The sequence below is a fragment of the Triturus cristatus genome, chromosome 3_1 (assembly GCF_964204655.1).
Source record: "Triturus cristatus chromosome 3_1, aTriCri1.1, whole genome shotgun sequence".
Lineage (NCBI taxonomy): Eukaryota > Metazoa > Chordata > Amphibia > Caudata > Salamandridae > Triturus > Triturus cristatus.
The window spans coordinates 513,236,477-513,249,241 of record NC_140583.1 but is presented as its reverse complement, the minus strand read 5'-3'; the positions used below and the strand labels follow the sequence as shown (position 1 = coordinate 513,249,241).

General features: G+C 42.8%; 1 protein-coding gene across 1 annotated transcript in view; it reads right to left on the bottom strand.

Moving 5' to 3' along the window:
• Positions 1-12,765, bottom strand: part of LOC146860510 (aminopeptidase N-like) — a 438,299-nt gene that overhangs the window by 315,594 nt on the left and 109,940 nt on the right. The window contains exon 5 of the mRNA XM_085644422.1: positions 11,775-11,929. Coding sequence (XP_085500548.1) covers positions 11,775-11,929 — 155 coding nt within the window. The remainder of the gene's footprint in view (positions 1-11,774; positions 11,930-12,765) is intronic.

Genomic DNA, 12,765 nt, shown 5'->3' with positions numbered 1-12,765 from the left:
TCTATTGAAATTCATTAAACCCGGATTGGCATACTTAATTTTCCTACAAGGAAATAGAGTATGGGGTCAAAACTGCAGCAATTACATGAAAAGTTAAATGCCACCTGTGCTCTGCAAGCCTACCAGCTTAGCCTGACTGCCGCCGTGTAAAACCCTCAGTGTGACCTATTAAAATAATCCTTTTTAACAGATAACTTCCCTTTTAAATATCAGTAATTAACCAACAAGGTAGGGCGCATGGCATTTAGAAGTGGAACCCATTAAAAATTAATGTTACCATGTTCTTTGAGTGACAAGAACCTAAAAGCTATTTTCACTGTGGTAGGCCAAGCTGTCCTATATAGAAAACAAGAGTACAGACACAACAGTAATACTGCTATCTCAGGAACGGCATCAGATAGAAAAATAATCAAACTATTTTTTAAAAAAAAATTGCATGATCACCCACCAATTTTTGGACTGATGCTGCTGATGTGTGGAGTTTTTGAACACTGGATTGGTGCCATCCAGTGCACAGCGTAGGTGCCCTGACTCCCTAAAAATATGTAGTATTTACTAATCCCTGATTGGCATATTTAACTTAGCTGCAAGTCCCTAGTATGTGGCACCTATTGTACCCAGGAATCGTAACTTCAATTTTAATAGTGGACTGCTGCAGCTGTTGTGCCACTACTAAAGTGACAATGGAACTGCAGCCTGAGTTTGCAGTTTTAAATCCACAAATTCGACCTGGCAAAATAATCCCTACACCAGCCCTAAACTTTCCTTTTAGGTACCTATATGTCACTCCTAAGGTAGGCCGTAAATGCTCACAAGGAAGGGTGCATGGTATTTAAAACGTAGGACATGTATATGTAAGTTTTACAAGTCCAGTCAGTGAAAAAATCTCCAGTTTTTTACTGTGGTAAGGCTGGCTCTCCAATAGAAAAGTCGTGGGTGACATTATAGCACCTTTTAATATATAACTTTAGTTTGGGAATAGCTAGAACCATTAGTTGATGACACATTAATAGGCATTTAAAATTCAATCTGATGGTAAAGTTGGATTTTAAATAACTTTTTTTTTTAATTCCACTTTTAGAACATTGGCATTTTATTTCTTAAAGTCTCTAGCAGCCTTTCAGATTAAATCCCCAACTGTTACCTAGCAGTCTGATAGGAGGTGTAAATTGCTCTCAGGAAATGGAACAAATATCGTACCCCTTCTCATACCTTCTTCAGAAGACTTCTGGGCCTGTGGGAGACAGATGGAGAACTGGACTGCTAATCCTGACTTCAGAAAGATGACTGCACTTACTGTAAACTGTTGAAGGGGCCTCAAGGGCTGGACCTGCTTTCACTTGTACCGAGGACTGAAGAGTAGTCTCACGGGGCTAGTTGGGCAGTCACCTGTTAAGGTCCAGGTACACAAAAGCTGCAAGAAGCCCAAGAAACTGTTTACCCAAGTTGACCAATTTCAACTGGACTTGCCCTGGACCATGGTGATGGTTCTGGGAGGCTCCTAACCCCCAGGTTTTGCCCAAAAGGTCCTGCACCCTTACCTGGTGTTAGAGCATACTCTTCTCCCCTCCAAGAACATAAGACTGGACCCTTAGAAACCTTTTTCAAACTTTTTGCCAAAAGAACCAGTGGCTACCACCAGACAGCAAGGTGGTATTCACCTTGCTGGTGTTCCCCGTAGGAAGAAGTTTGACGTTTAGATACGTTTTATAGTGTGAAGATATAGGGATTTCACTGAGGCGGATTTAGTGGGGTACCCAACCGCCGACAAGACCTTCGTGTGTACAGACTTTAGAGTTCGCCCACTCAGAATTTTCCTGCCATTGATGACAAGCCCCACATCGGATCCAACTTGCAGGCCCACCTGCTGATGACCCTGTCAATGAGATTTTTCTCCAGAAAAAAGATTTAGTCAAAATGTTAACTTTCCAACAGACCAACCCTTTCTCCATTGTGGTCAGCCTTAACTTTTGACCTTCCCCCTGTTTTGCACAATGAGACACCCATGGTTGGCGCTTTGCACTTTTTTGCTGCTAGAAACATCGTAAACTTTGAAAATTGGAGTGTAATTTTGTTAGACTTGGCCCTAACAAATTGCTATTGTGTTGTGTTTTCTACTTTTTCATCTATTTTGGTGCTGATGCATTATTTACATATTTCTCCTAACTTAAGCCTGTCTGCTCTGAGCTACCAAGAGTAGAGTTCAGGTTTAATCTAACTGGAACTAGCCAGGAGTAGTGCCACTATTAATAGAAAAGGACTACCACCCACTTCAACTAATAATCCACTTTCTCACAAATAGTTATTAAAACTCCAATGCAATACTGAAGTCCGCCCAGCTATTCCCGGACTGTATGTGGCCTAAATAAGGTGTGGATAAGGTGTGAAGCACCTCCAAGCTGCATACAATGAGTTGATCTGAAGGAGCAGAGATAGTACCTCTGAACTCCACAGAAAATGCATAGTGGGGGCTGTGGGATTCCTGTCACACTAGACCATCAAATCCTGCTTGATAGTTCTGTTGAGCCACATGCAACACTTGGGGCATATTTGAAAGGGAGTTAACAGGATGTTGAGACAATTCCTGTGTATCCCCTGTCTGGTGGCTTTAGAGCTGTGCTTTTTTCCTACCAGAGTTCTATCTCTGGGTATGTTGTGGGTACACTGCCTGCTTTGAACTGGATTTTAGTATTAGAGTTGGAAGAACACTGGTGATTGACCTATGATACTCCTACACACACACCCAGCCCTCGGAACCTAAGTGTAGTGTGGTCGAAGACTTTCGCCATTTTGTTAAATGCCATGGCTTTTGTCCATGTTTCCAGTAAGGCAAACAGGAACTACTGCAAAAGGGAAACAACCTTTACAACGCAGTCATTACATCGCACTACATTTACATCGCATGCATTACATCGCAACATCCTTTACAACGCATGGATTACAAGGCATCCATTACATTGCATGTCATTACAACGCATGACACTACATTGCATGTCACTACAACGCAGGCATTCCATTGCATGTCATTACAACGCATATCATTACAACGCATAGTACCCCTACACTATCCAACACTTACCCTACTGTTGCACCCCCTGGAGTTATAATAGTAAATTTTACCCCTACACTATCCAACACTTACCCTACCGTTGCACCCCCTGGAGTTAGAATAGTAATTTTTACCCCTACACTATCCAACACTTACCCTACTGTTGCACCCCCTGGAGTTAGAATAGTAATTTTTACCCCTACACTATCCAACACTTACCTTAAATGCAATGTAATGGTATGCGTTGTAAAGGTATAATGCAATGTAATGGAATGTGTTGTGAATGCAGTTTTAAAATATTTGTTGTAGTGGTATGCGATGTAAATGTATGCATTGTAAAGGATGTTGCGATGTAAAAACTGAGTTGGAAAGGCATGCGTTGTAAATGTATGCATTGTGACGTCATACATTCACTGCAAAATAGGTCATGGTCTGAGATCCTTTACTCTACTGGTGAGAGAGGAACTAGGAGTATCCTAGCATATGCCACAAACAAACAGGTTTATGAACATTACAAAATAGATCTTTCCCCAGCCTGCTGCTGGACTTGGGAATAGATATCAAGAGGACTGAACCTGCTGCATTTGGCATCTGTGACCTGTGAGAAGGACCTGAGGAGGTAGGACCTCTTCCACTTAAATTCCAAGGGCAGAAAGATATCCTGCTGGCACTGAAAAGCCTTTATGAGAGTGGGACTGAACTTGCCAATTTAGTGACTTTATTACTTGAGGTGGACTACCACCAAACCCAAACAATAAACCACTTTTTCACATAAACTGTGAGCAATAAATAGGGAATAACATCAGGCAAGGCTTTCATCAGAGATTGGATCAGTTCAAAAAACATACCTCCATATAGGCCTTTTCTTTATGAATAACGTTTTACATTTCAGTGGCTATCTGCAGAACACTATGGCAGAACTACTAGTAGTCTACAGGCCCTTCAAGAAACTGTTATTTTTTAATTGTCTATACTCATTATAAAGTGCTCACATGACTTAATTCACGTCGGTGTCGATTGCCTTCACATTAAGTTCCTCATAGCATCATACAACGCTATCAGCAAAACGTTCCCATGTCAAGATAAATACGCTTTTATACCATCCCTTCCCTATTTGAATAATTTTTTCCATCCACAATGGCTCTGCATCACATTGAGGTGAATCTGTTTGCAGTTGACATCCTTCTTATACAACTCCTAATTTTTATATTCATAGTTATTTTAAAGATCACACATGACATAATCCTCGGTTGTAGTGATTTCTTTCATCAAAGGAAAAGATGTAGGAAATGGCCATGTTTTGTGTGCTGTAGCCCCAGATTTTTGCCTTGACTGTTTTGGTGACTGAAGAACTCTGTGAATTTTACCCCTGCTCATCAGTGGTAAATTGATTGTGCTCCCCCATTCAACATGATGAAATTAGTATGTCCCCAATTGGTTTACTTAGGCCACCTATAAGTCCTTATTATATGGTACAATGTCGATCTAGGACCTGTAAGTTAAATGTCGCCAGTGGGCTGCGGAACCCATTGTGCCATCCACTTAAGTAACAGTGTAAATATGAGTGCAGGTCTACCATTTGTAGCCGGGTATTGCAGTTTTAAACTGCAAATTCGACCTGTCAAAATACCCCCTTTTGATCGGTCAAAGCCTTTGAAATATTTATAAGTGACCCTTAAGTATGCCTCATTGCCTATACGGCAGACAGCATGGTAATTAAAAGTAGGGCATATAAATGTTTAATATTAGATATATCAGTACAGTATGCCCCAAAAGCTATTTTCACTGTGGCAAGTCTGGCTGTTCAATAGAAAATATTGGGTTTCAAGTTTACATTTAATATCACTAAGTTAAGTTAGGAACCAGCTAGTAATATAATTCTAATGCTTTTTAATAGTTGTTTAATACCCAATTTTAATGATAAAAATCACACTTTTATAACTATTAAGGAAAAACTGCTTTTGGAAAGTTACCATTTCCCAGCCTAAACCTTCTGGGGCCCATTTGCATACGCTCCAATTATTACCTGGCTGCCCAATAATACCCCTTCATGAGGTGGGAAAACTGCTCCTAGAATAGGACAACGGCTTTTGGTGTGGGGAGGTGTTATTGTTCCCTTGGCAGGATGTCCAGAGGGCAGTGCCTGGGAACTTGAATAACTTCAAAGAGCCCTACCCTGTGACAGGCAAATGTCAGCTGGCACCTGGCCCTTCCTTTGTTCCCGAAGTCAGGCAAGCATGCTCCAAGCCCAGTGGGAGACGGTCCACACCCAGAACTGATTTGGAGTGACCACAGAGAAGGAGTTGCTAAATTCCCTGGCCATAAATTTGTGGTGGGCACACAGGCTCACCATCTTAAATTTAGGAAGAGAGGAGCACTGTGAGGTTTTTTCCTGTAGGTCACACACTAATTGCTGCAAAGACGGGTAGGGTTAACCCTGGGAACATTCACCCAATTTGTTAAAGGAGGCAGGAGTTTCCAAGATGGTGATCTACATGAGGATGCCAGTCATAAATGTAGCATTGCCAGTAACGTCCTCAGAACACTTATTGGACTTTTAGAAGATCAGAAGAGGACTGAACCTGTTATCTGAGGCCTGAGAAGAACCCTTCAGGGCTGTACCTGCTACCTCTTGTACCCCGGTCACAAAAGTGGACTCCAAGACTCATAAGGGTGACCTCCTGTTCAAGCTAAAGGGAGACAACAAACTACAAGAAGCCTTTCCTGCAACTGCCCAGATGACCAGTTCCAACTGGACCTGCCCTGGACTCTGCTGCTGGTTTCTCCTGCATTGAGTCTTGACCCGCAGGTGCTTTTCCTGAGGTCCTTTAACCCTTTGCTGTGTTAAAGTGTACTCCTCATGAGAAAACTTGCCAGTTATAAACCGCAGCAGCCTACTCAATTCAGCTGGACCTCGCTACTTGCCTATAACACTCTGTGTGACCAGTTACAAGTGCTGTTAGACCTGGCATCCATGCCGCGGTTTCTCTGACTTTTTGCCTTTTAGACCTCTTGCTTTTGCTGACTTCATTTTTGCTGGCCTTTGGATATGTGCACGGCTAACCAGTGCTAAAGTGATTGTGCTCTTCTTCTAAAACATGGTAACATTGTCTTATACTCAATTGACATATTTAAATTGTGTATAAGTCCCCAATAAAGTGTACAACATGTGCCCAGGTTCTGTAATGTAACTGCTACGAGTGGCCCTGCAGCACTGATCATGCCACCCGCATAAGTAGCCCTTTAAACATGCCTCCGGCCTGCTATTGCAGAGCCTCTGTATGCAGTTTGAACTGACATATGAAACTGGCAGAATAAACATTTTGCCAGGCCCAAACTTCCTTTTAAGGTCTCGCCTTGGCAGTGTGCATGCTCTGCTCAAGGAGATGACCTTTAGAAATTGGTCAGCTCTTTTAAGCACTTGTGCTTGTGCTGGCATCCACCTTGCTGGAGCGAGCAGCGGCGTGCGTGCTAATTGAAAACAGATGGCCCGCGCACCGCTGCTCGCTCCCGCAAGGTGGAGCACAAGCGCGAGTGCTTGAAAAGCTTGAATTAGCGTGGTTGCTTTCACCACGCTAATTTGAAACAGATGGCACCCTGCGCGCGATTGTTGATTAGCGCGTTCACCGCACTCGGGGTGCCGGGAGTGGCGTGTGACCAGCATTTGTTTAAACTGAGCCTGCGGCTGCTTGAACCAGTTTAAGTGGGTGATTATTTTATAAACACGTTTTTCTTTTCTTTTTAGTGTGCAGAACGGAACGGAAATAATGCATTATTTCCCATGGACCCACAATCACGGGACCTCTGAAATCTTTGCACTTACCACACTGTTAGGTGGATTACGTCATGGGCAAGAAATGCACAACTGGTTTCCTCTGTTGACCTTGACGGGGTGCTCCCCAGCCCTTTGTAATTACAGCATAGATTGAAAAGGCAGAGCAGGTCTCAGCTGTCTGCCTAAACTAACAATTGCCTTTGCATACTTTGCTTGCCAACAGAAGAACTTTCTTTAATTTCTCTGAGCCCGATTCACAAAGCCTTTTACTCATTGATGTTGTATTCTGATGCCCAGCCTCGTCTACCTGCGAAAACAACACCTCCCGGGCAGGGTGGGCATTCCTCAGACAGCCCCTGGGCAAAACTACATTTGACACCCCTCCTGACCCTTCCCCCTCGATCTTTCCCTATGTACCCCCTCGAATTGGTGATCCTAGTGGGGGGCCATTTAGTTTGCTCTCTGGTCTCACGCCGTGGCTGTGGCTGAATACCTCAAACCAGTGAGTAGCCCTTTAACACACATTGGCCACATCAAAACTCATTTTAATCACCAATTCAGTTGCTAAACTGGAGGTAAGAGTCCATGGGAGGGGAGTGGGAGAAAGATAATCGAATGGCCTGTTTTAAATCCACCACTTGGCCTGATTTCCTGTAGTTGTAGGACTGAGAAAGGGGGTTAGACTGTGGGTGTTTCCTGGAGTCCAGCAGGGCGTTTCCATTGCGAATTTTAGGATCACCAACATAGGTTGAAAGTTCTGAATTATATAGATCAAAAGTTGTATAAACATACTTATGGAAAAAAAAAACTTGGGTGGAAACAAGTTTCAAATAAAGCCATGTTTTTCTTGTGGTGCAGTGAAACGTATTTCCATGAATATACGTGGGAAATACTGTTCAAATGCGCATTTCTCTTAACCACTAAATATGATGATATCCACATGAGAATTTAACAAAGTAACAAGAGCAACCCATAAAACCATAAGTCCAGGTTAAATTTATGAAAGAAAAGCAACATAGGTATCATTTAGTGATGTAAAAAAATTGAGAAGGCTAAATAGGCAAGCACATCTGATGCACATCAATAAATTCATGCACATAACCATCAAGGCACTTGTAACACAACACATTGAGACCGGATTGCCAACAATACGCAAGTCCGTTTTATGGCGTCACTTGGCGCTTAATAGAATATCTTGACGCTATGCTATGGGTCCTTATTGTCAGTGGGTGACCTACACTGCCTGAACATGTGCCTTCACTTTTTACAAGCTCGGTTTGCAGCTCAACATAATTGGTCCCGTACCACGTTATAGTGGATGTTATGTTTGCCAATTCCTGACAGTGATGGTCTTGGGATATCATTGCCACTTCCTGACATTCATATTCGTATGATGCTACAAGTATCACCTGCCTCGAAATTCATCGGTAATTCCGACCATTTGCAGAGGGATACTGTTTATAAAAGGTATACAGTGTGCAGCAATTGTATTTTTATTTTATTTTATTTTACAGAGTTTTATATAGCGCGAACTTGACCCAACCATATCGGGTATCAGAGCCATTTACATAGCACCAGTTGCGTTACATGGGGACACATTCATTATTGTTGGGCACGGGGAGATTAAGTGATTTGTCCAGAATCACAGGATGTTCAGCGTCATTGCAGAGACTCGAACCCAGTTTCCCAGATTCGAGGTTGACGGCCCTAGCCGTTAGGCCAACTCTTCTCCCCAGCTCTGTATAGATCTTCAGTTCCAGGTGGCACAGCAACCAGGACAATGTACTGCAAGGCTAAACACTTATAAGGTCTTGAAGGCAAGACATATTGGCTATGCCAATGCTTGTTAATACATATACGTCACCCATAAGGTAGGCTCAGGATAGCCCCATGGGTAGGGTACAATGTATTTAAAAAGTTGGACATGTACTTTAACCCCTTCGCTGCGGCGGAAATTCCGCCGCAGCGCTGGGGGGTGCGGGGGGGCAGCGCTGTGGTGCGGTGCTCATGACGGAGCCACTCCGTCATGAGCCACGGTTGGGCTGTGCTCATGACGGAGTGGTTCCGTCATGACTCCGCCCACAGCGCTAATCGCCCGCACAGGCGGGGAATTAGCGCTGCATGAGCGGCGCGGCCGCCAACGGCCGCAGCATGACGGAACCACTCCGTCGTGAGCACACGGCAACCGTGGCTCATGACGGCGTGGTTCCGTCATGAGCACGGAACGAGTTAAAGAGTTACATCTTCTGGTAGTAAAAAATTCTTAAAGTCCCGTTCCACTACTGCATGCCTATATCTATCATAAAACAGCATTGGAATTACCTTATTACATGTTTTAAGTTCAATTTCCAAATGGGACGATATAACTGGCTCATAATTGCAACCTCTGGAATCCTAATTTAAAATCCTGACTTATGGTGAAGTTGGACTCTAAATTACAATTCTGAAAATGCCAGCTATTTGGAAATCGGTCTTGACCCTACTGCAATCAGGACAGTTCAGCCTGAACCAGAACACAAGCAGCCCAGGACCGGTTACCCCTAGTTATGGGCTCATCAGTAGAGTACAGCTTGGCTCCAGTGGCACAGTTCTTTTTGTATACTTTGATGTGTCACCCTAAGTGGGTTCCATGCACACTGTGTTGCTGGAAACAAGCTGTACCCTGCTGATGAGCCCCTAAACAGTGTGAAAGTGGTCCTGGGTTCCTTGTGCTCCAGTTCAGGGAGGACCTGGCTTTGCAGTTCAGGCTGGACTGTTCCCATTAGAGCAGGGCCAACACTTATTGGCATATAACTGGCTCCAAACTGACTACGGATTGGGATGCAGCCCAAGTAATTATTAGTGGCTGAGATTAATTCAAGAATTCCACCCATCACTTTTTTGTATACTTTGACTCTGGTCACGTAACTGGGTATAGTTGGCAGTTGGGCTTTGTGTATTCCTCCTAGAGAGCCAGACACAGAGGGAGCTTAGGTGTTACTAAATGGCCCATCACTGGCATGATGGGAGGATGGGAGGTAGGAGCTGAGACCAGCCTCACACCTCAAGTCCTGTCTCCACACAAAGGGCTCTATATCCCTTGTAGTTAGTCTGGAGCCAGGGCAAGGAGGGCAGAAAATCTGTGCACTTCAAAGGCCTGTCTCTTGAATTTTCTCCCTACATCAAAAGCACAGCTGTGTATACAAGAAAGAATTTCAGGCACCATCACTCCTACCCTAAGGCTTCCCACTGCTAAGTGAGTCAAATATGCATCCACAATCTTCTAAAGTCAGAACCTAAATTGAGCTATTTAGGAAAAAGCCATGTATTGACCATCTTCCTGAACTTAATCTCATCAGGCTCTGTCCTTAATTCCCTTTGCAAAGATTTCCGTAGTTTGGGGGACAGATAGGCTAATGATCTGCCACCTCATGAACACACCCCCTCTCAGGAGACCTACATTCAAAGATCTTTAATTCCTATTGAGAACATAAGCTGATAGAAGAACATTTTAAAGTAGAGTTCCACTATGATAGGCCCTCTTGTGGACTTCAATGATGCTGCAACAGGACCTCAAACTGCAGTCTCTCCGCACCTCAGAATCGATGCATTGATTTGGCTGCATGGATCCACATAACGCTTTGCAATAAGGATTTAAGGTAATTTGATCATCGGACCTAACTGTGTCTCTCTAGCCAGCCTGTGCTCCATCGCAGTCGGCCTGAACTTGTGACATTGTTCCAATCTGGGGCAACCAAATAGCCATTGTTGGCGCATTGCGCTGTTTGGCGCTATTTTTACTTAAAACTTATAAATTAAATAACTATGGTTCCACAGATTAGATTTTTTTCATTTTGGTCTTATTTTATTTATTAAAAATCATTCTATTTCTCTAAACATGCTGTGGGAACTTTTGTGCGTGGTGTTTTCACTGTTTTACTGTTTGAACTGTTGCACAAATACTTTACAAGTTGCCTTCAAGTTAAGCCTGAATGCTATGTGCCAAGCTACCAGAGGGTGAGCACAGGTTAATTTGGGGTTTGCTTGTGCCTTACCCTGACTAGGATTATGGTTGCTGGCTTGACGAAGGGCTCACACCCTTTCAATCAATAGCCCAAATTCTAACAATTACCATGTGATCAGTATAAAACATGAAACACTAGAATGCACTCAGTGGAATGCATTGCACCACATACCAAATTATAAAACTATTTAAATATTGACTGACTGAAGATATGTGTAAAAAAATAAAATACAAAAATGGTGGATAGATGCCAGGGCTTAATTAGAGTGTATACTCATGTGTGCAATCTAAATAGAGGGGCGTGTGACAACAGTCAGTGTCCCACATACGCCAAACTAAATAACACCCTCAACCGCTAAAGTAAAGGCAAAAGTTTAATGGTAAGTACATGTCTGCCTTAGACATTATTTTAGCTGTTTTCGAGCAGTGTGAACCATGATGTCATAAGGCCATATGCTATCCCTTCATTTTTCAATCTGCACTATTTGCTAATAAATTGATTATTTAGAATTGGATTTATTTTTCTGTTCACTGTTTCCAATAATTATGTGTCACCGGTCAACCTTTTCCAGAATTTTCCTCACAGCATCATATAATAATCCATACCGGTGTAACCTATTCTCAACAGGCAGGAATGAAGATTGCATTGTCATGTTTTGTGCTCATTTGCAGTTTCATGCACTAGGACAAGCTTGGAAAAAATAAAATACACCAATAACTCACAACATGCATTTGTACATTTCATTACATATATATTATTTGTCTCTTCTCTTTTTTTCTTAGGCAGAAAGAATTCAAGAAAATTGCAATGATTCAAACTTAAAAAGTTAGCTATTCTGTCAAAAGTGTATCAAAGCACAGTGATTCGAGGATCCGTTTTAATTTAAGAAATACTTGAACAAACAAAACTCAAGTGAAAGCAAATTTGAACAAATAAAATGCACTACCTGATGAGCAAGCTCATGTGCTATCACAGTAACCACTCTCTCTTTGTTCACAATTGAAGATTCCAGTGGGTCAAACAAGAGTGCTGTCTCTCTGTAAGCAATCAAACCCCAGTTCTCCATGGCTCCTGCACTGAAGTCCGGAATTGCCACCTGTTCTGTAACAAGAGGCATCCTCATTAGCAAATAAAACCACATATCTCATGGCTTGTTAATGGAGTTGGTTGTCAGCTTATCTAGTAAGTTACAGGATATTGTTCTTGCGCACAACTCACTCTGCAATGTAAGCAATAAACATCTTCCAGAAACATTATTATAGTAAAGCAGGGGCCTTGTGACCTTCAATTACTTACCCGTAAAAGGTTACAGTTACATCACCTGAAGTGTCCTCTGTGAATTCACAGCAGGTACAAGTATAAACTCAAAGACATAATTACTGTATCAAACATTTAAGGACCATTCTTCGGTGACTTCTCATGAACATGCTGAGAAGTACAAAGCAGCAACTGTTCTGGCCTGTCCTCTATTAGAAGCTTCCCTACCTCTTGACTCCATGCCTCCACTGTCCCTTTGATTTTTCTGGGTGTCTTTCAATGGATCAATCCATGTTACACTGCACCAGGATGTCACACCAGATGTTTGAGGCCATTGGGTTGGGTTTGACCTCCTTCTAGACTACCATTAATCTCTTCAGCAAATCTATACTGGTATTCCCACCACACCCACTATCATCATTTTTTCAGGCCACAACCATATTTGGCCATCAAGGCCCACTGTTAGCCATCTGCTTCTGACCTGCCAACAAATGCATCCTCTTCCATGGGCCATGGTCTCTACTACGCTGACAGATCCCAGCCTTGGTCTGCCTCCACTTCAAGACCTTGCAATAACTCCCCCCCCTTTGCAACTCACTGGGCATAGTTTTGCCAGCTTGGCAAATTTGCTCCTTCTCCATTGATTGTTGTGTCATGCAGATTTACCCCTACTCACCTCT